The sequence below is a fragment of the Microcaecilia unicolor genome, chromosome 5 (genome assembly GCF_901765095.1).
Source record: "Microcaecilia unicolor chromosome 5, aMicUni1.1, whole genome shotgun sequence".
In the NCBI taxonomy this organism is placed as follows: Eukaryota; Metazoa; Chordata; class Amphibia; order Gymnophiona; family Siphonopidae; genus Microcaecilia; species Microcaecilia unicolor.
Window position 1 is genome coordinate 162692323 of NC_044035.1, and position 23434 is coordinate 162715756.

Sequence of the window (23434 nt, forward strand, 5' to 3'; positions counted from 1 at the left end):
GGACATGGTGCATGGGTACAGTGGACGCTTCCTTAGGTGGAGAAGGATAGTCCAGGAGCTCAAACATTTCAGCCCTGGGCTCGTCCTCCACAACCACCGGGAAGGGGATGGCCGTAGACATCTCCCGGACAAAGGAAGTGAAAGACAGACTCTCAGGAGGAGAAAGCTGCCTTTCAGGAGAGGGAGTGGGTTCAGAGGGAAGACCTTCAGACTCCTCGTCAGAGAAATACCTGATGTCTTCCTCTTCCTCCCACGAGGCCTCACTCTCGGTGTCAGACACAAGTTCACGAACCTGTGTCTGCAACCGCGCCCGACTCGACTCCGTGGAGCCACGTCCACGATGGGGGCGTGGAGAGGTAGACTCCCTCGCCCGCATCGGCGAAGCTCCCTCCGCCGACGTAGTCGGGGAGCCCTCCTGGGAGGTGACGGCAGTCGGTACCGCAAGCGGCACCGACGCCGGTGACCTCACCTCGGGCGATGGACCAGCCGGCGCCACGCTCGACGGTACCGGTGGCGCAAGCACCGCCGGTACCGGAGGGGTTGGGCGCAACAGCTCTCCCAGAATCTCTGGAAGAATGGCCCGGAGGCTCTCGTTCAGAGCGGCTGCAGAAAAAGGCATGGAAGTCGATGCAGGCGTCGACGTCAGAACCTGTTCCGGGCGTGGAGGCTGTTCCGGGCTGTCCAGAGTGGAGCGCATCGACACCTCCTGAACAGAGAGTGAGCAGTCCTCTCGGTGCCGATGCCTACTGGGTGCCGACTCCCTCGGCGACCCAGAGCTCTCGGTGCCGACACGGGAAGGGGACCGGTGTCGATGCTTCTTAGATTTTTTGCGAAGCACGTCACCGGCGCTTCCCGGCACCGACGAGGAGGACGTAGAATCCAGCCGTCTCTTCCTCGGGGCCGAGACCTAAGAGGGTCGATCTCGGGGGGGCTGTACCGCAGGAGCCCTCAGGGTAGGGGGAGACCCACCCGAAGGCTCACCGCCACCAGCAGGGGAGTGGACAGCCCTCACCTGCACTCCAGACGAAGCACCACCGTCCGACGACATCAGCAGACGAGGTCCCGGTACCACCGACGTCGATGCAGTCACCCGATGTCTCGGCGCCGATGCAGAGGGTCGATGCCTCGATGCACTGGCCGCCGAGGATGAAGGTCTGGACGCTGCAGACGTCGATGCACTCGATACCCCCGGTGCTGATGCCGACGAAGAGCCCGAGAACAAAAAGTTCCACTGGGCCAACCTCGCTACCTGAGTCCGCTTCTGTAAAAGGGAACACAGACTACAGGCCTGAGGGCGGTGCTCGGCCCCCAGACACCGAAGACACGAAGCGTGCCTGTCAGTGAGCGAGATTACCCGGGCGCACTGGGTGCACTTCTGAAGCCGCTGGAAGGCTTCGATGTCATGGGCGGAAAAATCACGCCGGCGAGATCGAAAGACGAAATGGCGAAATTTGGCACCAGCAGAAAAAAGCGGGAAGGAAATTTCGACCGGGGCCTAAGTAAGGCCTACCCCGACGACGAAAGAAAACTTACCGGGGTGAAACCTCGAACTAGAGGAAGGGAAAAAGCCAAAAGAGGGTTTTTCCAACACTTTGAAGTGAAACGAGTCGAAAAACGACGCGCGAGGTCGACTTTTACGGGGCACAAAACGGAAACACAACCGTCCCGAGCGCGGAGAAAAGAAGACTGGCCGGCTCAAGCCGGTTTCGGGCGGGAAGACGGCCGCGCATGCGCGGTGCGCATCGGCGCGCGAGGGCTAGCAAAGGACTTTGCTAGTGAAGATTCCGATTGGAGGGGCTGCCGTGGACGTCACCCATCAGTGAGAACAAGCAGCCTGCTTGTCCTCGGAGAATGAATGTTACAGATTTATTGGAAAATCATTGGAAAATATTGAGACTCGATCAACTCTGGTGGTATCATTTGTGTTTTTGCAGGACAAAGAAACTTTGTTGAAATTATACTTTAAAAAAATACAGCCAGAGTTTAAAGGTGGAAAAATATCTATATTTCTGTACATATCTAAATGGTCGCAAATTAGAAGGAAAAAATTCTTGGAAATGAAGAAAGAATCCATGGAGAAAAAAGCAACTTTTCAGTTGAGATTTCCTTGTAAATGTTTGCTTTCCTTTAAAGAAAAGAAATATATTTTCTATGAACCTGAACAGTTGCGAGAATTTCTTAATGCGCAGAGTATGGAAGAGCAGTCATAGAATAAGAGGTTCATTTTGTAAGATAGGGGTTAATCCTTACTCGACTATTCTTATTTGATTTTTCTTATATATAAGCCATCTTCCAATGGCACTTATAATTTTTGCTTCCTTCCGCCATACTGTGGACTATAATCCAATATAAAGATATTATCTTTCGTGGACAATGTTTACTTTGTCTATTTGAAATATATTTCTGGAATATTGGTATGGATATGTTGGTATATCTGTTCAAAGTTTACTCTTTGTAAAAATTAAAATTCAATAAAGAAAAAAAACACTAGGGTATTAACTTGAGGGTGGGAGACTTACCCAGAGGCAAGAGAAACCCAGCTAGGTGGGGTGGAGGGTATGCCACAGTTGAGCACGTGCACAGGTGCTGGCGGGACTGAGCAGTGCTGGGATAGACCTTTTAGGTGGCAGCAGGGTTAACCCCAGGTGTGTGCCAGACATTTTGTGACACTGGGTAAATGAATTTTCAAAGAAACATGCGTATGCAATTCTATAAAGAGGCATATGGTATCTGAAAATACCTTCTTCAAGCTAGAGTCACTGGGACATATTGAATGGTTAGAAGCAGGGAAAGGTCAAATTTAAAATCTCACCACTTGTGATCTTAGACAAATTGCTTAACCCTCCATTGCCTCAGATACAAACTTAGAAGGTAATTGCCCCAGAGCTACTACTGAAAACTGTGGCTGCTCTCATGAGTTGTTTGCGTCATGGTACTTGTGCAAAATCTCTTCCTTTCCCCTCTGTTTCCTCTGTCTCTTTTTATAACTTTACCCTGGTGCACTCCTGGGCTTAACCTCTCCTCTTGCTTGCATATCTCTGCTTTTCCTCACGTAAAATGTACATTTTCAGGATTTACCTTCTGTTTTACTGTATAGCATTGTACATAAGCACACTTTAGAAATAAACATTGCTGTTTAACCACACAGCTCTGCATGCCCTGGTAGTACTATATAAATAATCATTACTCTGATTGTATAAAGTTGTCTAACTTGGGACTATAATAAACAATAATCATTCCCCCTGTGACTGCTCAGCACAGCGTGCACTGCAGGTGTTTTAAAATCATCAGCAAATCCTAGCTGAAAATAAGCTTTCTGGGACATAGAAACATGACAGCAGATAAAGGCCAAATGGCCCATCCAGTCTGGCCATTGTTTGTAACCCCTAACTGTTCCTTTTCCTAATAGAAACATACACAAAAGAGCTGCGAGGTTAGCAAAAATCTTGTGTTCATGCCGTCCGGGGAGCAGATGCGCGCCATTGATCCTCCGGTGTTGGGGGGGGGAGGGGGGATGGTTTCACACAGCAGCCTGGGCGGCAGATTGCTGCCTCCTCAGGGATTAGGAACTACCATGAGTGTTGTGCTTTACCGACCAGCCCTGCACTTGTATTGAAAAAACCTGCTAACTGTGCAGCTCTTGTGCACATGCATCAGGCGCAATCCTCCCCCTTAACTTCCAAATGCTCAACACTAACAGTGCATCTATATTTGTATGCCGTTAGCGTTCAGCTTTAGGAAGCTGTTTTGCCGCACTGTTCCAGCGCTGTAAGGAACAGCACCAGAGTTTTGAGCATCAGGGCACTGGAACTCAACCATCCAGGTTTTTGCAGAAATTGCAGCCCTATCTTTATTTATTTAATTTATTTATTAGGATTTATTTACTGCCTTTTTGAAGGAATTCATACAAGGCAGTGTACAGTAAGAATAAATCATATATAAGAAATAGATAATTACAGCAGTAAAAATATTCAAATAACAATACAAAGTATGGCATAGTATGCTACCTACAATGTCAATACAAGTAGATGCAAACATTTTCTGCGCTTCTCTTACAAACCTGAAACCCCGGGGGTAAATTTATAAAAGCTTTGTTATGTGAGTATAACAGAGTTCACCAGAGGAACAAGTTTATAAAATTACTCCCATTGCATAAAGGCTGTATGGTACAGTCTACCCCTGTGGGGATGCAGGGGTTTTGCTGTCTCTCTGCAACAATAGCTACATCAAGGACACAGAAAAGACCAGTAACTCCAGTACATACCATTCCATCCTTGCCAGGTGTACCTGGCTCTCCTGCTTTACCCTGTTGCAAGAGGGAAATCACTGTTATTAAAATTCAGAATTCCCAAATCCCCCCCTCCCTTTTGTAACTCGTCTGAACTGCTCAGTGGTAGACCAAGAATAGAACTAAGATCTGAACATCAAAGATTTTCAGGGCTTTTCTTAGTCTGGTTTAGCTGAGATAATTACAGCGGAGGTGTTGCTTCCAGCCTTTTGGCATTCAGCAAGAGGCCAGAGGGATGGAAGGATTACTGATGTCAGCCTCTAACACATGCACCCATATAAAGTTTAGCAATAACCTTTAAACAAGAAGTGGCAGAGAAAGAACTTCAATAATGGTTATTTACTGTAGCCCAAAAGAACCTGGTTATTCTGCAGAAAGAGTGGCTAATAGATGTTTGACAAAAATAACAATAAGAAACAATAGTGGGAACATATATACTGTACTGATTTTAATGTATAGACTTACGGATGGCCCAATCTGACCAGGCTCTCCTGGATTTCCTGGGGGTCCCAATGGTCCTGGAGGGCCAGGCAGCCCTGGTGGACCCTGGAGGCCAGCCTGTCCTTGTTCACCCTGTGGTTTATGAAAAGACCAAGAGTTACAATGAGAGTTAATCAGCCAACACGTGATTCAGCAAAAGAGGTTAGTGTGATGTAGTGAGATGGAAGACATAAGAGCCAAGCAAGCCAGTAAGTACACACAGGACCTGGTCTGTTAAGAGGTTTCTGAAACTGGGGCAGCAGTGCCATGCTCAAAATGTGTTTGTATAACTAAGGCATACAATTGGTCATTTCTAGGCCACACGGACATGCACCATCACAGTACACACAGCCTGGACAGTCCTCTTTGGCTCAACAAATACCACCACAGGCTTATCTATTGCAGATTTCCCCGATTGGACCTAAGGATAGAACTCTTGTTGTGCACACTTTATAGATCAGGTAGTGCATTTGACAGACGTGCTGCATAGGCGTATTTTGTTTACAATTTATTACTACTACTTATAATTTCTATAGCGCTACTAGACTTATGCAGCGCTGTACAATTATCATGTAAGAGATAGTCCTTGCTTGACAGAGCTTACAATTTAATCAAGAGAGACAAACAGGACAAAAAAGGGATTAGGGACTTACTTATGGTGGGAATGACATGTGTACTGAACAAGTGAACAAGACATGGGTACTGAACAAGTGAATAAGAGTTAGGAGTTAAAAGCAGCCTCAAAAAGCTGAGCTTTTAGCCTAGATTTGAATATGACCAGAGACAGAACTTGACATACTGATTCGGGAAGTCTATTCCAAGCATATGGAGTAACAAGATAAAAGGAATGCAGTCTAGAGTTGGCAGTGGAGAATACAGGTAGAGATAATAGAGATTTACCAGATGAATGGAGTTCCCTGGAAGGAGTGTAGGGAGCGATAGGAATGGAGACATACTGAGGAGCTGCAGAGTGAATGCACTTGTAAGTCAATAAGAGGAGTTTGATCTGCATGTGGAAACAGATAGGGAGCCAATGAAGTGACTTCAGAGGGCTAATATGAGCATAGCAATTACTGGCGGAATTTGAGTCATGCAGCAGAATTTTGAACAGATTGAAGGAGAGAGAGATGGTTTAGTGGGACACTTGTGAGATGCAAGTTGCAGTAATCTAAGCGTGAGGTGGTAAGAGTGTGGATAAGGGTTTTGCTTTGAGCTCAGAAAGGAAGGGATGAATTTTGGTGAAAGAGAAAGAAACAACAGGTTTTAGCAGTCTGTAGGATTTGCACGGAGAGTGAGAGAAAGCGAGAGCGAGAGAGAGAGAGGTGTCAAAGATGACCCCAAGATTATGAGCTCATGAGACAGGGACGATGAGAGCATATTCCACAGAAATAGAAAATGGAGGAGGAGAGGTGGGTTTAGGGGGAAAGGTAAGAAGCTTAGTCTTGGCCATATCTAGCTACAGGTGGCAGTGAGGCATCCAGACAGTAATGTCAGACAGGCAGGCTGAGACTTGGGCCTGGATTCCTGTTGAAATTTCTGGTGTGGACACATAGATCTGGGAGTCATCAGAATAAAGATGATACTGAAAGCCATGGGAGGAGATCAGAGCACCAAGGGAATAAATATAGAGAGAAAAGAAGAGGTCCCAAAACAGATACCTGAGATACACTGACTGATAGTGGGATAGCAATGGAAGAGGATCCACCAGAGCTCACACTAAAAGTGCGATGGGAGAGATAAGAATAAAACCAAGAAAGAACAGAACTCTGAAATCCAAGTGAGGACAGTGTAACAAGGAATAGGTGGTGATCAAAAGTGTCAAAAGCAGCAGAAAGATCGAGAAGGCTGAGGATAGAATAGAGGCCTTTGGATCTAGCCATGAACAAGTCATTGGAGACTTTAGCAAGGGCTGTTTCAGTTGAATTTAGAGGGTGAGAGCCAGATAGAAGTAGATCAAGAATAGTTTGAGAATAAAGAAAGCTAAGACAACGGAAGTGAATGTCACATTCAAGAAGCCTGGATAAGAAAGGGAAGAGGGAGATGGGGCAATAGTTGGCAGGGCAGGTAGGGTCCACTGATGCTTTATTAAGGAGTGGTGTAACTACAGCATGTTTGAAGGAATCAGGAACACTTGCAGAGGAAAGTGAAAAATTGAGGATATGACAGATAGAAGGGATGACAGTAGGAGAGACAGTGCTGAGTAGAAGGGTGGGAATAGGATCAGAGGTACAGGTAGTGAGTTTGGAAGAGGAAAGAAGATGTGCAGTTTCTACTACTACTACTATTTAGCATTTCTATAGCGCTACAAGGCGTATGCAGCGCTGCACAAACATAGAAGAAAGACAGTCCCTGCTCAAAGAGCTTACAATCTAATAGACAAAAAATAAATAAGTAAGCAAATCAAATCAAATTAATGTGAACGGGAAGGAAGAGAGGAGGGTAGGTGGAGGCGAGTGGTTACAAGTGGTTACGAGTCAAAAGCAATGTTAAAGAGGTGGGCTTTCAGTCTAGATTTAAAGGTGGCCAAGGATGGGGCAAGACGTAGGGGCTCAGGAAGTTTATTCCAGGTGTAGGGTGCAGCGAGACAGAAGGCGCGGTCTGGAGTTGGCAGTAGTGGAGAAGGGAACAGATAAGAAGGATTTATCCATGGAGCGGAGTGCATGGGAAGGGGTGTAGGGAAGGACGAGTGTGGAGAGATACTGGGGAGCAGCAGAGTGAGTACATTTATAGGTTAGTAGAAGAAGTTTGAACAGGATGCGAAAATGGATAGGGAGCCAGTGAAGGGTCTTGAGGAGTGGGGTAGTATGAGTAAAGCGACCCTGGCGGAAGATGAGACGGGCAGCAGAGTTTTGAACCGACTGGAGAGGGGAGAGGTGACTAAGTGGGAGGCCAGCAAGAAGCAGATTGCAGTAGTCTAAACGAGAGGTGACAAGGGTGTGGATGAGGGTTTTGGTAGAGTGCTCGGAAAGAAAGGGGCGGATTTTACGGATGTTGTAAAGAAAGAAACGACAGATCTTGGCAGTCTGCTGGATATGAGCAGAGAAGGAGAGAGAAGAGTCAAAGATGACCCCAAGGTTTCGAGCTGAGGAGACAGGGAGAATGAGAGAGCCATCAACAGAAATAGAAAACGGGGGGAGCGGGGAGGTGGGTTTGGGGGGGAAAATGAGAAGCTCGGTTTTGGTCATATTTAATTTCAGGTGGCGTTGAGACATCCAGACAGCAATGTCAGACAAGCACGCTGAAACTTTGGTTTGGATGCAAGGTGAGATATCAGGGGTAGAAAGGTAGATTTGGGAGTCATCAGCATAGAGATAGTAGGAAAAGCCATGGGATGAGATTAATGAACCAAGGGAAGAAGTGTAGATAGAAAAGAGGAGGGGACCAAGAACAGAACCCTGAGGTACGCCGACAGGCAGAGGGATAGAAGTAGAAGAGGATCCACCAGAGTGAACACTAAAGGTGCGGAGGGAGAGGTAGGAAGAGAACCAGGAAAGGACAGAGCCCTGGAATCCAAGTGAGGACAGGGTATCGAGAAGTATGCTGTGATCGACAGTGTCAAAAGCAGCGGAAAGATCAAGAAGAATGAGGATGGAATATTGACCTCTGGATTTAGCCAGTAATAGGTCATTGGAGACTTTAGTAAGCGCAGTTTCGGTTGAGTGGAGAGGGCGAAAACCAGATTGTAGTGGGTCAAGAATAGCATGTGAGGAGAGAAAATCAAGGCAGCGGCGGTGAACAGCACGCTCAAGTAATTTGGAGAGAAAAGGAAGGAGGGAGATGGGTCGGTAATTAGAGGGACAAGTAGGGTCGAGTGAAGGCTTCTTAAGGAGAGATGTGACCACAGTATGTTTAAAGGCAGCAGGGACAGTCGCAGTGGAAAGTGAGAGGTTCAGAATGTGACAGATAAAAGGAATAAGAGCAGGAGAGATGGCATTAAGAAGGTGGGTGGGAATGGGATCAGAGGAACAGGTGGTACATTTTGAGGAAGAAAGGAGAAGTGTAGTTTCCTCAATAGTAACTTCAGGAAAGGAGGAAAGGGAATGAGGGGAAGGAGAGAGAGGGGAACGGACTAGTGGAGGGCGAGGTGGTGAGGTAGAGAAAGCAAGGTTTATCTTTTGAACCTTGTTGTGAAAGAATTCAGCAAGGGTCTGAGGAGATAATGAAGGGGGAGTTGGGGGAGGGGGCACCTTGAGGAGAGAGTTCAATGTGGTGAAGAGAAGTCGAGGATTAGAGCCAAGAGAGTTGGTCAGTTGGATATAATAATCCTGTTTGGCACGTAAAAGAGCAGATTGGAAGGAGGTCAGCATGAACTTAAAGTGTAAGAAATCAGCAAGGGCCCGAGATTTCTGCCAGAGGCGTTCGGTGGAGCGGGTACAGGAACGTAGGTAGCGGATATTAGAAGTCAGCCAAGATTTGGGTTTTGTACGCCTTACAGGGCGGGTCATCAAAGGTGCAAGTTTCCTATTCAGTGGTTTCATAAAAGGAAGAAAAGATGGCAGGATGGTTGACAGAATGGACTGGGGGAAGGAGAAGTAGAGGTGACTTGTTTGAGAACTCAAGGTTAATCTTGTGAACCTTGTTATGGAAGTACTCAGCCATAGTCTGGGGAGCAAGTAAAGTGTGTGTGTGTGTGGGGGGGGGGGGGGGGGTGGAGGTGAAGATACTTTGAGCAGAGAGTTCAGTGGAGCAGAGACAGCGAGGGTTGCAGCCAAGAGAGTTTGTCAAATGGATGTAGTAGTCTTGTTTGGCAAGTGAAAGAGCAGACTGGGAGGTCAGCAAGAATTTGTATGAAATCAGCATGGGCATGGGATTTTAGTCAAAGGCATTCAGCAGATCAGACACAGGAACGTAGGTAGTTCAATTTAGAGGTCAGTCAAAGCTGGGGTTTGGTATGCCTTACAGAACAGGGAATGGGAGGAGTGAGAATATCAAGAGCAGAGGAGAAAATATTATTATAGGAAGATACACCCTCATTGACAGACTTGGATAGCATAGTGATTGAAAGAGGGATGAAATAGTGATAGAGAGAGTGCAAGGGTCAATAACCTGAAGATTCCTAGATGTGTTAGTGGAGAATGGATGGGAGTGGTAGGAGGGGGGAGTGATTAAATTTTAAAGTTACCAGATGATATTCAGAGAGGGGAAGAACTGAGGTGAAGAAATTGGAGAGCGAGCAGTTGGAGATGAAGACAAGATCAAGACAGTGACCATTCTGGTGAGTACAGGTAGTGGAGTACAGCTGAAGGTTAACAATGTTAAAGCGAGAAACTGAGGGCACAAGAGTCAGAGGGGTCATTAGCATGAATGTTAAAATCTCCAAGAAAGAGGGAAGGAGATCAAGGTTCGAGAAAGAAGGAGGACCAGGAGTCAAAGTCAGTGAGGAAAGAAGAAAGGGACTTATCAGGGGGTTGATAAATGACTGCTACTTGGAGAAGTAGAGGAATGAACAGACAGATGGAGTGGATTTTGAAGGAAGAAAAGCAGTGGAGACTGAGGTGGAAGAAGATGTTGAAATCTAGAAGAAGGTGAGAGTAGCAGCCTAATACCATCTCCAAGGCCAACCGGGCAAGGTGTATGAGAGAAAAGATACAGTAGCTTCTGTGACACAGGGCAGCAACTGAAGCAAAGTCTTCAGGGCAAAGCCAAGTCTCAGGTAGTGCAAGAAGATTGAGAGTACAAGCGATGATGAGGTTGTGGATGTAGGCAAGCTTGTTGGAGACAGAGTGGACATTCCACAGGGCACATGAAAAAGGCAGAGAAGAAGGGGAAAGGAGAGGAACAAAAATAAGATTGGAGACATTGTGGTGTGACCTGTATGAGTAGGGTGACAGTTGATTTGAAGGACCAGAATTGGGACTCAGATAAAATGGAGATGGTTGAATGAAAGTTAGAAAATGTTGAATCCTGAGAGCTGAGAAGAAGGTAGAAGACAAAAGGAATGGTGAGGTGAAGAAAGCAGAATGTGGGCAATGTGGTCTTGAGGTATGCAGTGGTTTGAAATGGAGAAACAGACTGGTAAAAGCCAGTATCAACAGGAGAAAGTGTAGTGGAGCCATTAGAAATAAGAAAAAAAGGAAAATTAAAATCTGTAGAGATAAAATGTTAGGACCGCAGCACCTGAAATGGAGGCCCTGAGTGGATCAGGGTGAACCTGAGAGTCACCCAGAGAATGGTGGAAGAAATATGCAGACGGGCAGTAAGACCTCCTCAGGCGGCCAGTGGGAGCACTAGGCACCCGGAGCAGGAGCCCTGAGAGGATTGGGGTAAACCTGGAGTCATCCCAAAGAATGCTGGGAGGAATATGCAGATAGGCTGCATGACCTCCTCAGTACTTATAGTTTAAATGCATTGGGGGGGGGGGGGGGATTTCTATAACTTGCAACTAAGATGTAGATGCCACAATAGAAAGCGCTTAGCATCATAGTAAGCGAATGCTACATACCTGTAGAAGGTATTCTCCGAGGACAGCAGGCTGATTGTTCTCACTGATGGTGACGTCCACGGCAGCCCCTCCAATCGGAATCTTCACTAGCAAAGTCCTTTGCTAGTCCTCGCGCGCCCGCGCGCACCGCGCATGCGCGGCCGTCTTCCCGCCCGAAACCGGCTCGAGCCGGCCAGTCTCGTATGTAGCAAAAGAGAAACAAGGGAAGACTCAACTCCAAAGGGGAGGCGGGCGGGTTTGTGAGAACAATCAGCCTGCTGTCCTCGGAGAATACCTTCTACAGGTATGTAGCATTCGCTTTCTCCGAGGACAAGCAGGCTGCTTGTTCTCACTGATGGGGTATCCCTAGCCCCCAGGCTCACTCAAAACAACAACCATGGTCAATTGGGCCTCGCAACGGCGAGGACATAACTAAGATTGACCTAAAAAATTTACCAACTAACTGAGAGTGCAGCCTGGAACAGAACAAACAGGGCCCTCGGGGGGTGGAGTTGGATCCTAAAGCCCAAACAGGTTCTGAAGAACTGACTGCCCGAACCGACTGTCGCGTCGGGTATCCTGCTGCAGGCAGTAATGAGATGTGAATGTGTGGACAGATGACCACGTCGCAGCTTTGCAAATTTCTTCAATGGAGGCTGACTTCAAGTGGGCTACCGACGCAGCCATGGCTCTAACATTATGAGCCGTGACATGACCCTCAAGAGCCAGCCCCGCCTGGGCGTAAGTGAAGGAAATGCAATCTGCTAGCCAATTGGATATGGTGTGTTTCCCTACAGCCACTCCCCTCCTATTGGGGTCAAAGAAACAAACAATTGGGCGGACTGTCTGTGGGGCTGTGTCCGCTCCAGGTAGAAGGCCAATGCTCTCTTGCAGTCCAATGTGTGCAGCTGACGTTCAGCAGGGCAGGAATGAGGACGGGGAAAGAATGTTGGCAAGACAATTGACTGGTTCAGATGGAACTCCGACACGACCTTTGGCAAGAACTTAGGGGTGAGTGCGGAGGACTACTCTGTTATGATGAAATTTGGTGTAAGGGGCCTGGGCTACCAGGGCCTGAAGCTCACTGACTCTACGAGCTGAAGTAACTGCCACCAAGAAAATGACCTTCCAGGTCAAGTACTTCAGATGGCAGGAATTCAGTGGCTCAAAAGGAGGTTTCATCAGCTGGGTGAGAACGACATTGAGATCCCATGACACTGTAGGAGGCTTGACAGGGGGCTTTGACAAAAGCAAACCTCTCATGAAGCGAACAACTAAAGGCTGTCCTGAGATCGGCTTACCTTCCACATCGTAATGGTATGCACTGATTGCACTAAGGTGAACTCTTACAGAGTTGGTCTTGAGACCAGACTCAGACAAGTGCAGAAGGTATTCAAGCAGGGTCTGTGTAGGACAAGAGCGAGGAGCTAGGGCCTTGCTGTCACACCAGACGGCAAACCTCCTCCATAGAAAGAAGTAACTCCTCTTAGTGGAATCTTTCCTGGAAGCAAGCAAGATACGGGAGACACCCTCTGACAGGCCCAAAGAGGCAAAGTCTACGCTCTCAACATCCAGGCCGTGAGAGCCAGGGACCGGAGGCTGGGATGCAGAAGAGCCCCTTCGTCCTGCGTGATGAGGGTCGGAAAACACTCCAATCTCCACGGTTCTTCGGAGGATAACTCCAGAAGAAGAGGGAACCAGATCTGACGCGGCCAAAAAGGAGCAATCAGAATCATGGTGCCTCGGTCTTGCTTGAGTTTCAACAAAGTCTTTCCCACCAGAGGAATGGGAGGATAAGCATACAGCAGGCCCTCCCCCCAATCCAGGAGGAAGGCATCCGATGCCAGTCTGCCGTGGGCCTGAAGCCTGGAACAGAACTGAGGGACTTTGTGGTTCGCTCGAGATGCGAAGAGATCCACCAAGGGGGTGCCCCACGCTTGGAAGATCTGGCGCACCACTCGGGAGTTTAGCGACCACTCGTGAGGTTGCATAATCCTGCTCAGTCTGTCGGCCAGACTGTTGTTTACGCCTGCCAGATAAGTGGCTTGGAGCACCATGCCGTGACGGCGAGCCCAGAGCCACATGCTGACGGCTTCCTGACACAGGGGGCGAGATCCGGTGCCCCCCTGCTTGTTGACATAGTACATGGCAACCTGGTTGTCTGTCTGAATTTGGATAATTTGGTGGGACAGCCGATCTCTGAAAGCCTTCAGAGCGTTCCAGATCGCTCGCAACTCCAGGAGATTGATCTGTAGACCGCGTTCCTGGAGGGACCAGCTTCCTTGGGTGTGAAGCCCATCGACATGAGCTCCCCATCCCAGGAGAGACGCATCCGTGGTCAGCACTTTTTGTGGCTGAGGAATTTGGAAAGGACGTCCCAGAGTCAAATTGGACCAAATTGTCCACCAATACAGGGATTCGAGAAAACTCGTGGACAGGTGGATCACGTCTTCTAGATCCCCAGCAGCCTGAAACCACTGAGAAGCTAGGGTCCATTGAGCAGATCTCATGTGAAGGCGGGCCATGGGAGTCACATGAACTGTGGAGGCCATGTGGCCCAGCAATCTCAACATCTGCCGAGCTGTGATCTGCTGGGACGTTCGCACCCGCGAGACGAGGGACAACAAGTTGTTGGCTCTCGTCTCTGGGAGATAGGCGCGAGCCGTCCGAGAATCCAGCAGAGCTCCTATGAATTCGAGTCTCTGTGCTGGGAGAAGATGGGACTTTGGGTAATTTATCACAAACCCCAGTAGCTCCAGGAGGCGAATAGTCATCTGCATGGACTGCAGGGCTCCTGCCTCGGACGTGTTCTTTACCAGCCAATCGTCGAGATATGGGAACACGTGCACCCCCAGCCTGCGAAGTGCCGCTGCTACTACAGCCAGGCACTTTGTGAACACCCTGGGCGCAGAGGCGAGCCCAAAGGGTAGCACACAGTACTGGAAGTGACGTGTGCTCAGCTGAAATCGCAGATACTGTCTGTGAGCTGGCAGTATCGGGATGTGTGTGTAGGCATCCTTCAAGTCCAGAGAGCATAGCCAATCGTTTTCCTGAATCATGGGAAGTAGGGTGCCCAGGGAAAGCATCCTGAACTTTTCTTTGACCAGATATTGTTCAGGGCCCTTAGGTCTAGGATGGGACGCATCCCCCCCTGTTTTCTTTTCCACAAGGAAGTACCTGGAATAGAATCCCAGCCCTTCTTGCCCGGATGGCACGGGCTCGACCGCATTGGCGCTGAGAAGGGCGGAGAGTTCCTCTGCAAGTACCTGCTTGTGCTGGAAGCTGTAAGACTGAGCTCCCGGTGGACAATTTGGAGGTTTTGAGGCCAAATTGAGGGTGTATCCTTGCCGGACTATTTGGAGAACCCACTGATCGGAGGTTATGAGAGGCCACCTTTGGTGAAAAGCTTTCAACCTCCCCCCGACCGGCAGGTCGCCCGGCACTGACACTTGTATGTCGGCTATGCTCTGCTGGAGCCAGTCAAAAGCTCGCCCCTTGCTTTTGCTGGGGAGCCGCGGGGCCTTGCTGAGGCGCACGCTGCTGACGAGAGCGCGCGCGCTGGGGCTTAGCCTGGGCCGCATGCTGTCGAGAAGGAGGATTGTACCTACGCTTGCCAGAAGAGTAGGGAACAGTCCTCCTTCCCCCAAAAAATCTTCTACCTGTAGAGGTAGATGCTGAAGGCTGCCGGCGGGAGAACTTGTCGAATGCGGTATCCCGCTGGTGGAGATGCTCTACCACCTGTTCGACCTTCTCTCCAAAAATATTGTCCGCACGGCAAGGCGAGTCCGCAATCCGCTGCTGGAGTCTGTTCTCCAGGTCGGAGGCACGCAGCCATGAGAGCCTGCGCATCACCACACCTTGAGCAGCGGCCCTGGACGCAACATCAAAGGTGTCATACACCCCTCTGGCCAGGAATTTTCTGCACGCCTTCAGCTGCCTGACCACCTCCTGAAAAGGCTTGGCTTGCTCAGGGGGGAGCGCATCAACCAAGCCCGTCAACTGCCGCACATTGTTCCGCATGTGTATGCTCGTGTAGAGCTGGTAAGACTGGATTTTGGCCACGAGCATAGAGGAATGGTAGGCCTTCCTCCCAAAGGAGTCTAAGGTTCTAGAGTCTTTGCCCGGGGGCGCCGAAGCATGCTCCCTAGAACTCTTAGCCTTCTTAGGGCCAGATCCACAACTCCAGAGTCGTGAGGCAACTGGGTGCGCATCAGCTCTGGGTCCCCATGGATCCGGTACTGGGACTCGATCTTCTTGGGGATGTGGGGATTACTTAATGGCTTGGTCCAGTTCGCAAGCAATGTCTTTTTCAGGACATGGTGCAAGGGAACAGTGGACGCTTCCTTAGGTGGAGAAGGATAGTCCAGGAGCTCAAACATTTCAGCCCTGGGCTTGTCCTCCACAACCACCGGGAAGGGGATGGCCGTAGACATCTCCCGGACAAAGGAAGCGAAAGACAGACTCTCAGGAGGAGAAAGCTGTCTTTCAGGGGAGGGAGTGGGATCAGAAGGAAGACCCTCAGACTCCTCGTCAGAGAAATATCTGGGGTCTTCCTCTTCTTCCCACGAGGCCTCACCTTCGGTGTCAGACACAAGTTCACGAACCTGTGTCTGCAACCTCGCCCGGCTCGGACTCAGTGGAGCCACGTCCACGATGGGGGCGTCGAGAGGTAGACTCCCTCGCCCGCATCGGCGAAGCTCCCTCCGCCGACGTAGTCGGGGAGCCTTCCTGGGAGGTGGCCGCAGCCGGCACCGCACGCGGTACCAACGTCGGGGATCTCACCCCGGGCGATGGGCCAGCCGGCGCCACGCTCGACAGTACCGGAGGCGCAAGCACCGTCGGTACCGGAGGGGTAGGGCGCAACAGCTCTCCCAGAATCTCTGGGAGAACGGCCCGGAGGCTCTCGTTCAGAGCGGCTGCAGAGAAAGGCATGGAGGTCGATGCAGGCGTCGACGTCAGAACCTGTTCCGGGCGTGGAGGCTGTTCCGGGCTGTCCAGAGTGGAGCGCATCGACACCTCCTGAACAGAGGGTGAGCGGTCCTCTCGGTGCCGATGCCTGCTGGGTGCCGACTCCCTCGGCGACCCAGAGCTCTCGGTGCCGACGCGGGGAGGAGACCGGTGTCGATGCTTCTTCGACTTCTTCCGAAGCATGTCACCGGAGCTCCCCGGCACCGACGAGGAGGACGTAGAATCCAGCCGTCGCTTCCTCGGGGCCGAGGTCGAAGGAGGTCGATCTCGGGGGGGCTGTACCGCAGGAGCCCTCAGGGTAAGGGGAGACCCACCCGAAGGCTCACCGCCACCAGCAGGGGAATGGACAGCCCTCACCTGCACTCCTGACGATGCACCACCGTCCGACGACATCAGCAGATGAGGTCCCGGTACCACCGACGTCGATGCAGCTATCCGATGTCTCGGCGCCGATGCAGAGGGCCGATGCCTCGATGCACTCGATGCACTGGCGGCCGAGGATGAAGGTCTGGACGCTGATGACGTCGATGCACTCGATGACCTTGGTGTCGATGCTGACGAAGAGCCCGAGAACAAAACGTTCCACTGGGCCAATCTCGCTACCTGAGTCCGCCTTTGTAACAGGGAACACAGACTACAGTTCTGAGGACGGTGCTCGGCCCCCAGACACTGAAGACACGACGAGTGCCTATCAGTGAGCGAGATTACCCGGGCGCACTGGGTGCACTTCTTGAAGCCGCTGGAAGGCTTCGATGTCATGGGCGGAAAAATCACGCCGTCGAAGTCAAAATCCGAAATGACGAATTAGAGCACCAAAACTTTGAGGGAGAAAAAATCTCGACCGAGGCCGAAAGAGGCCTACCCCGACGACGAAAGAAAACTTACCGGGGCAAAGACTGGAAGTACGGGAAGGGGCAAACGAAACCCAAGGGGGTTTTCGGAGCACTTTCCGAACGAATTTAAACCTTTTCCGAAGAAAAAACACGTCGATCTGAATAACGGACGCGCGAGGTCGACTCTCCGGGGCTCGACACGGCAAAAACACAGCCGTACCGAGTGCGGACGAAAGAAGACTGGCCGGCTCGAGCCGGTTTCGGGCGGGAAGACGGCCGCGCATGCGCGGTGCGCGCGGGCGCGCGAGGACTAGCAAAGGACTTTGCTAGTGAAGATTCCGATTGGAGGGGCTGCCGTGGACGTCACCATCAGTGAGAACAAGCAGCCTGCTTGTCCTCGGAGAAACATAGTAACATAGTAGATGACGGCAGAAAAAGACCTGCATGGTCCATCCAGTCTGCCCAAGACAAACTCATATGTGTATACCTTACCTTGAATTTGTACCTGTCCTTTTCAGGGCACAGACCATACAAGTCTGCCCAGCAGTATTTCCCGCCTCCCAACCACCAGTCCCGCCTCCCATCACCGGCTCTGGTACAGACCGTATAAGTCTGCCCTCCCCTATCCTCGCCTCCCAACCACCACCCCGTCTTCCCCGCAACTGCTCCACCACCCAATTTCAGCTAAGCTTCTGAGGATCCATTCCTTCTGCACAGGATTCCTCAATTCAATAATGGTACCTAGGTGTGTGTAAACCATTATAGAATACTAGCACAAAGCCACATTGGCACTCCAAAATGTAGGTGCACCCACTTACAGTTGATCAATGGCTGGTGTAAGCTGGTGTGCCTAAATGCACCATGCAATGCGTGCAACTGATAGTATTTTATAAGTTGCGAATGGCGTTTGGCAACACACCCATGGCCCTCCCATGCTCCACCCACATATGCAGCCCCCTCATTGTTATGTGCTAAGCAAATTTAGTGCATACTTTATAGAATGGTGCCCAACACACACATAAATGCCAATTATTGACATGAGTGCCACTATAATATAAACTATGGGTGCACTTGGTGCTTAATAGTAGGCACCAAGTTCTAGAATGAGGGGGAATGTGTTTATTCAGTGTTCATGTGGCATGTCTATTACACATATGCCCCTTATTCTATAACAGGGCACCTAACGTTGGTGCCATTTGTGCATATATGTTATAGAATACTAGTACATATGAGTGTATGCACGAAGGACATGTTCAGCAGTATTTTATAACATATGAACATAACTGTTCTGTCCTCCGACAGCCTCGTACTAGTTTATAACGTGATCCTAAATGTGTGTGATGCTTTTACTGTTATTCTCAGTTCTAAGGACTACCACTGCTGCAGTTTCTCACTGCAGAGATACACGAGCAATGCACCGTGGGTAATGTAGTTCACAGGCAGTGCAACCACACTTGCGTGGCTGTGTAAGGATTGTTACCATTGGTTGTGAGGCTGCCCAGACCTCTTCTCTCTCTCTGCCAAGCTTGGCTCTTTTGTTTTCCTGCTATCATTTCCTGGTCATTCTCACTATCTCTGTCCTGGGAGGTCAGACAGGTATGACCTTTCCCTCCAATCGAGAGCCATCCTCTAGGACCACCCCTTGCCACCCTATGGCAGGCTCTGTCCCCATTGGTCTCTATCTGCTCCTCCATGAACCCACGTGAAGCCTCAACACCTCTTTGTCCCTTCATGCCATGAGGCTTTCCCCCACCTAGCCAGAGACATGGAGCTTGTACCATCCTACTCCTGACAGCTCTGTCCTGCTGAAACTCCCTGTAATGAACCTGGTTTTTTAACCTTGAAAATATCTCCTCTCTAATGAGATAGTGCACATTCCAGTCACCCAGCTTTGGACCATTTCTACCTGTTCACCTATCCTTCCCCCCTGCAATATATCTACTTCTCTTCAGATCTCCACTCCCAACAGCTCTCAAATTGAGGAGTCTCTGTGTCCTGGAGCAGCACCTCAGAACATCTATCTGTGAGTAAATTATCTGTGATTTATTCACTAAAAGAGACTTCATAAAATAATAGAGACTTGGGTGATTGGTGTGCCAAGGTTATACTCCAAGATATTGGGGTCTTTAGTTATCAAGCCCCAAGAGTCTTGAACAATAACTGCCTTAGGGCTAAATTCTTTATACGGTGCCTGAACAATCTGCACAGTAAAAAAATATCCCTAGGCGTATTCTCTAGTGTATACCTACATTTTATAGAATAGGCTTAAACTTCCACATGGACGGGACCACTGTCACGTCCATTTAGGCCATGTTTACTTGGCATACATCCCGATGCCTATATTAGGTGCAGAGCGGATGTATTCTATAATAATACGCATAGATTTTAGAAACGCCCATTCCACGCCTATAACCATGCCCCTTTTTCAATGGTTCGACTTAGAATTTACACACACCAAATTACAGAATACGCTTAGCGAGCTGTGCAAGTAAATCATAATTAATGCCAATTAGTGCTGATTGCTTGTTAACATCCAATTGATAGTGCTGATTAGCTAGTTAATTAATTAAGTTACACACATTGTTATAGAATATGCTTTGATTTCTGTGCGGAAATTAAGGCGCAATATATAGAATTTGGGGGTTTGTGCCTAAATGCAAGGAGAGGTACATGTGGGTGGTGCATGGATGTGCCTCCTACTTATGTGTACAATGTACAGAATCCTGTTAGTTATGTGCATAAATGCCGCACTTAGGAAGGCTCATTTATGCTTGCATTATTAGTGGGCATGCTTAAATGTGTACACGCTTGCTGGCTAACTCTAGTATTTTATAAAATATGCGTGTGTTTTTATAGAATAGGTAAACAGTGCACTCTTTTTCTTATATGTGCCTATGACTCACACACCTACTCACATAGCGAAACCATCTCTGGCTTATTAGTCAGTCTGGACACATGGGTGTGCTAAAGAGAGAAAGGCATTGCTGATCTCCTCTCTATTTCCCTGCTGGATTAATCTGTCAAAAGAATTTAGTTTCTGCAGCACAACTTTAAGCATAGTTCATGCAAAGACTTTCACATATATTTCAGAAGCCAGCCAAAGTTGTTGAGGCAATATCTGCTCTTCTGATAAGTATGTTTGGGCTCAGACTCAGTCAAATTTCAAATCCGGAAGTTTTTTGACAAGTAGATTATTGTCTGCAGATAAGTCAGACACTGTTTGATATGTGTTCTTTAAATAAAAGTCATTTACACATTTGCTATGATTAAATATTTCTTTAGCAAATGTAGCAACTATTTTTATTTTTTGTGTCCTCTTTTTTCTGTCTCCGCATATATGGTAACCATAATCTAGCTTTATATAAATGGCAGGGTTTGCAAGATACATAATGCCCACAAGTGCAATCTCATAATGCAACAGAATGTCCAAGATACCTAAACAACTGTGCATGAAGCCCCGGTCTGTAGTTAATAGAAAAATCTCTGAGAGATAGCTCCTGCATTTGAAGTGATTTTGTGCTGTGTTTCTATTACTGTGACTGGCTAAGCTGCAGATGGGAAACAGGAAACTGCTGTTCATTACAGGGCCTTAGCAGGAGCAATCCCAGGCAGCTCTGCTCAGTTCAGTAGCTGTGCTGCGGATTGTCCCTGGAAGAGCTGCTGATTCCCACCACTTCCTAGCAGCGGGACTGGGACAGCTTTCTTTTCATAGCTTGTTTTAAACATGCTTATAGCAGGGGGTAGAGGACATTGATTCTCCTTTTATCACCTTACCACTGAAGGTTCACTACTGAAGGTCTGTATGTGTAAGATGATTTTTTTTTTTTTTTTTGCTGAAGGCAGTCTTCTCTTCCCGTCCTATGGCTGTGCTAAACCCATTACTATCTATAACATCTCAGCTCTTTTGTGGTTGTATAGCAAATACCATGTCACCAAAGCACTTGGAAAGGAAGAGAAGGCACCTCAGTAAGGGATGAGCATCTTCTATATGTCTGTATTGCCAATAAGGACCATCCTGTCAGTGCTGCGGGGTGAGGATTTGTGAGTTTTATTAGGATGCAAAAGCCCAGCTCATAGCATTCTCCCAGAGTGGAACATGTATCATGCCCTTTTCTCACTAGCAGGTATATGCAGCACTCAAATCAACAAGGACATCTGTGCCACTCTAACCAGTGAGATGCCTGCTGTCTCTACCCTGTACTGTACATTGTTCCTTCAGGCAGTGAGACTGCAGACTCCACACCTCATGCAACACTGCAGTGAATCTACTGTGCTCAACATTTATGTGCTGTGCTGTGTAACTGCAGCAGAAAGAATATTAATCAGCAGGGTGTGAGCAACGAGTCTTGGGTACAGAGTGTATCACAGAGGCATTTATATCTTCATGTTTTGTTTTTTGATTTGGTTTGACCTAGCTTTTGTTCTTATTTTATTTCACTATGTTTCACTTTGGAAATAGCAAGTGCTAATTTCAAATATTATACCAAAATCTGTATCGAGCATCTAGGCAGGATTTGGAATGAACACGTCAGGATGTTTACCGTTTTCTGGGTTATTTACAATAGACGTGCTGAACGCAGAGCCTTTTCAAAAATGCTGTAGTAAAAACCAAGCAACATATTCAAAATCAGTGGCATCATCCAGGAGATCTGCAAATGCAAGCCCTTACTTTTTTGCAACCTACATGTTTAAATGTTTGCATTTACACATGTAAGTGGTGAATTTTATAAAATGCCCAGGAAAGGTCAGTTAAGAAGCCGAAGAAGGAAACTCTGATTTTTATATTTGAGGGGTTTAAAACACCAGAGAGGTAAGTAGAACTACCTACTGAATCAAATAAGCAGTTAACTGATGCACGTGCCTTGGATCAAGTGTAAATGCTGGCATCTAGATTTTTAAACATGTGTATGTGTTTCTATTATAAAATTAGAAATACGTGCATACTTTGTCAATCTGTCCAAACCAGCCCCACAATGCCCTCCCTAAAAACTTTGTGAGTTGCAAATCTACAAATGTAAATTGCAGCTTTCTAAAACTGTCATTTAGATGGGAGGGCATTTACATATATAAATGCCACACACACATTTTAAAATAACCTCTAATGTGTGCTATTCCTGAAATTAAATTGCATAAAATAATTGCATTTCCCTTTTTTTGGGCCATATGGTTTTGAAATGAAATAAAGCTGTTTTGGGGTGGTTTTTATTATGTTTCAAAATGAATACACATCCCCAGCAGGTGAGATATATAACTCCAGTGTCCCAACCAGCAGGATGCATGCAACTTTGGGGAATAGATGCCACATGTACCATATTCTGCATTTCTGCTAGTGGAGTGCATAGGGCATTCCTAGCTAGGCATTCCAACAAGGAGCCTTCTCTTCAGTATAATACATGCTGGGAGAAGTTAACCATTAAGACGTGTTATTTTACCACAACTCATGCTATTTTAGCACGGGTTCCAACTTATGCCATGAAACCTAGTTACTAATAACTGGATTTAACAGTAAAATAACCTGTCTTAACAATAGATCATGTTGATAACTTCCCTCCTTAAAAAAGGGAAAAAGAAATGTCTCTAGAAATCAAAATCACTGCTATATAAAATGAAAGTGAACCAAGTACAGGGCCATCAAGCCATTGTGACATTACTGATGAGGTTGGCTCTTAGGCATTGGTGGAATGAGGCATCATAATATCAGCTCTGGTTACCAAAGGATGAAACTCCTCACACTAAGGGGGGAAAGTTATCAATGTGGACTACTGTTATGATGGGTTATTTTACCACAACTCATGCCATTTTAGCATGGGTTCTGTTTAATGCAATGAAACCTAGTTACTAGTAACCTAGGTTAACAGTAAAATAACATATCTTAACAGTAGCCCATGATGATAACTTTCCCATGCAAGATTCCAGTGTGCCTGAACCCCATATCCCAGCAGAATCCACATTCTTCAATTGGGAATGGCTGTTTCATAATGGGTTTACTGGGACAATAATGTAATATGGACTATTAACATGCTAACTTTCCATTCCTGTATAATTATGTTGTTATTATTATATCAGACGGATGAAGTCCATTGAGAGTTTGATCAGTGTGGGGCATGATAGATATATTAATGTATGTCTGGGTATAACATTCCTCACATCTTAAATATCCTTTGATATTTGTAGCCTTTGGGAGAGAAGGTAGGCTGGTCAGAATAGGCAGTAGGTTCTGTTAAGTTCATGTTTATTGTAAGCTGCAGTTTTCTATGTTAGTCTTTCTGGTACAACACAGTCTTGGATTCAGCATGAAGCTATTGTGCTTTGGCTCTTTGCCTTCACTAATCCCATCATTATTCCAGTGTATTTTGTTTTATATGACATCGCCTTGCCAGCATCCTATGTGTTCAGAGCTTTTTGGAATGGCATTCTAATGAGGGTAGGGTGTATTTATAAAGC

At 47.8% G+C, this 23434-nt stretch overlaps 1 protein-coding gene across 3 annotated transcripts in view; it reads right to left on the reverse strand.

Moving 5' to 3' along the window:
• The window catches only part of COL13A1 (collagen type XIII alpha 1 chain), a 1024165-nt gene that overhangs the window by 449411 nt on the left and 551320 nt on the right, over nt 1–23434 (reverse strand). For all 3 annotated transcript variants that reach the window (XM_030203528.1, XM_030203531.1, XM_030203529.1), the window contains exons 16-17: nt 4754–4861; nt 4265–4306 (exon numbers count right to left, since the gene is read on the reverse strand). In XM_030203528.1, the coding sequence (XP_030059388.1) occupies nt 4265–4306; nt 4754–4861 (150 nt within the window). The remainder of the gene's footprint in view (nt 1–4264; nt 4307–4753; nt 4862–23434) is intronic.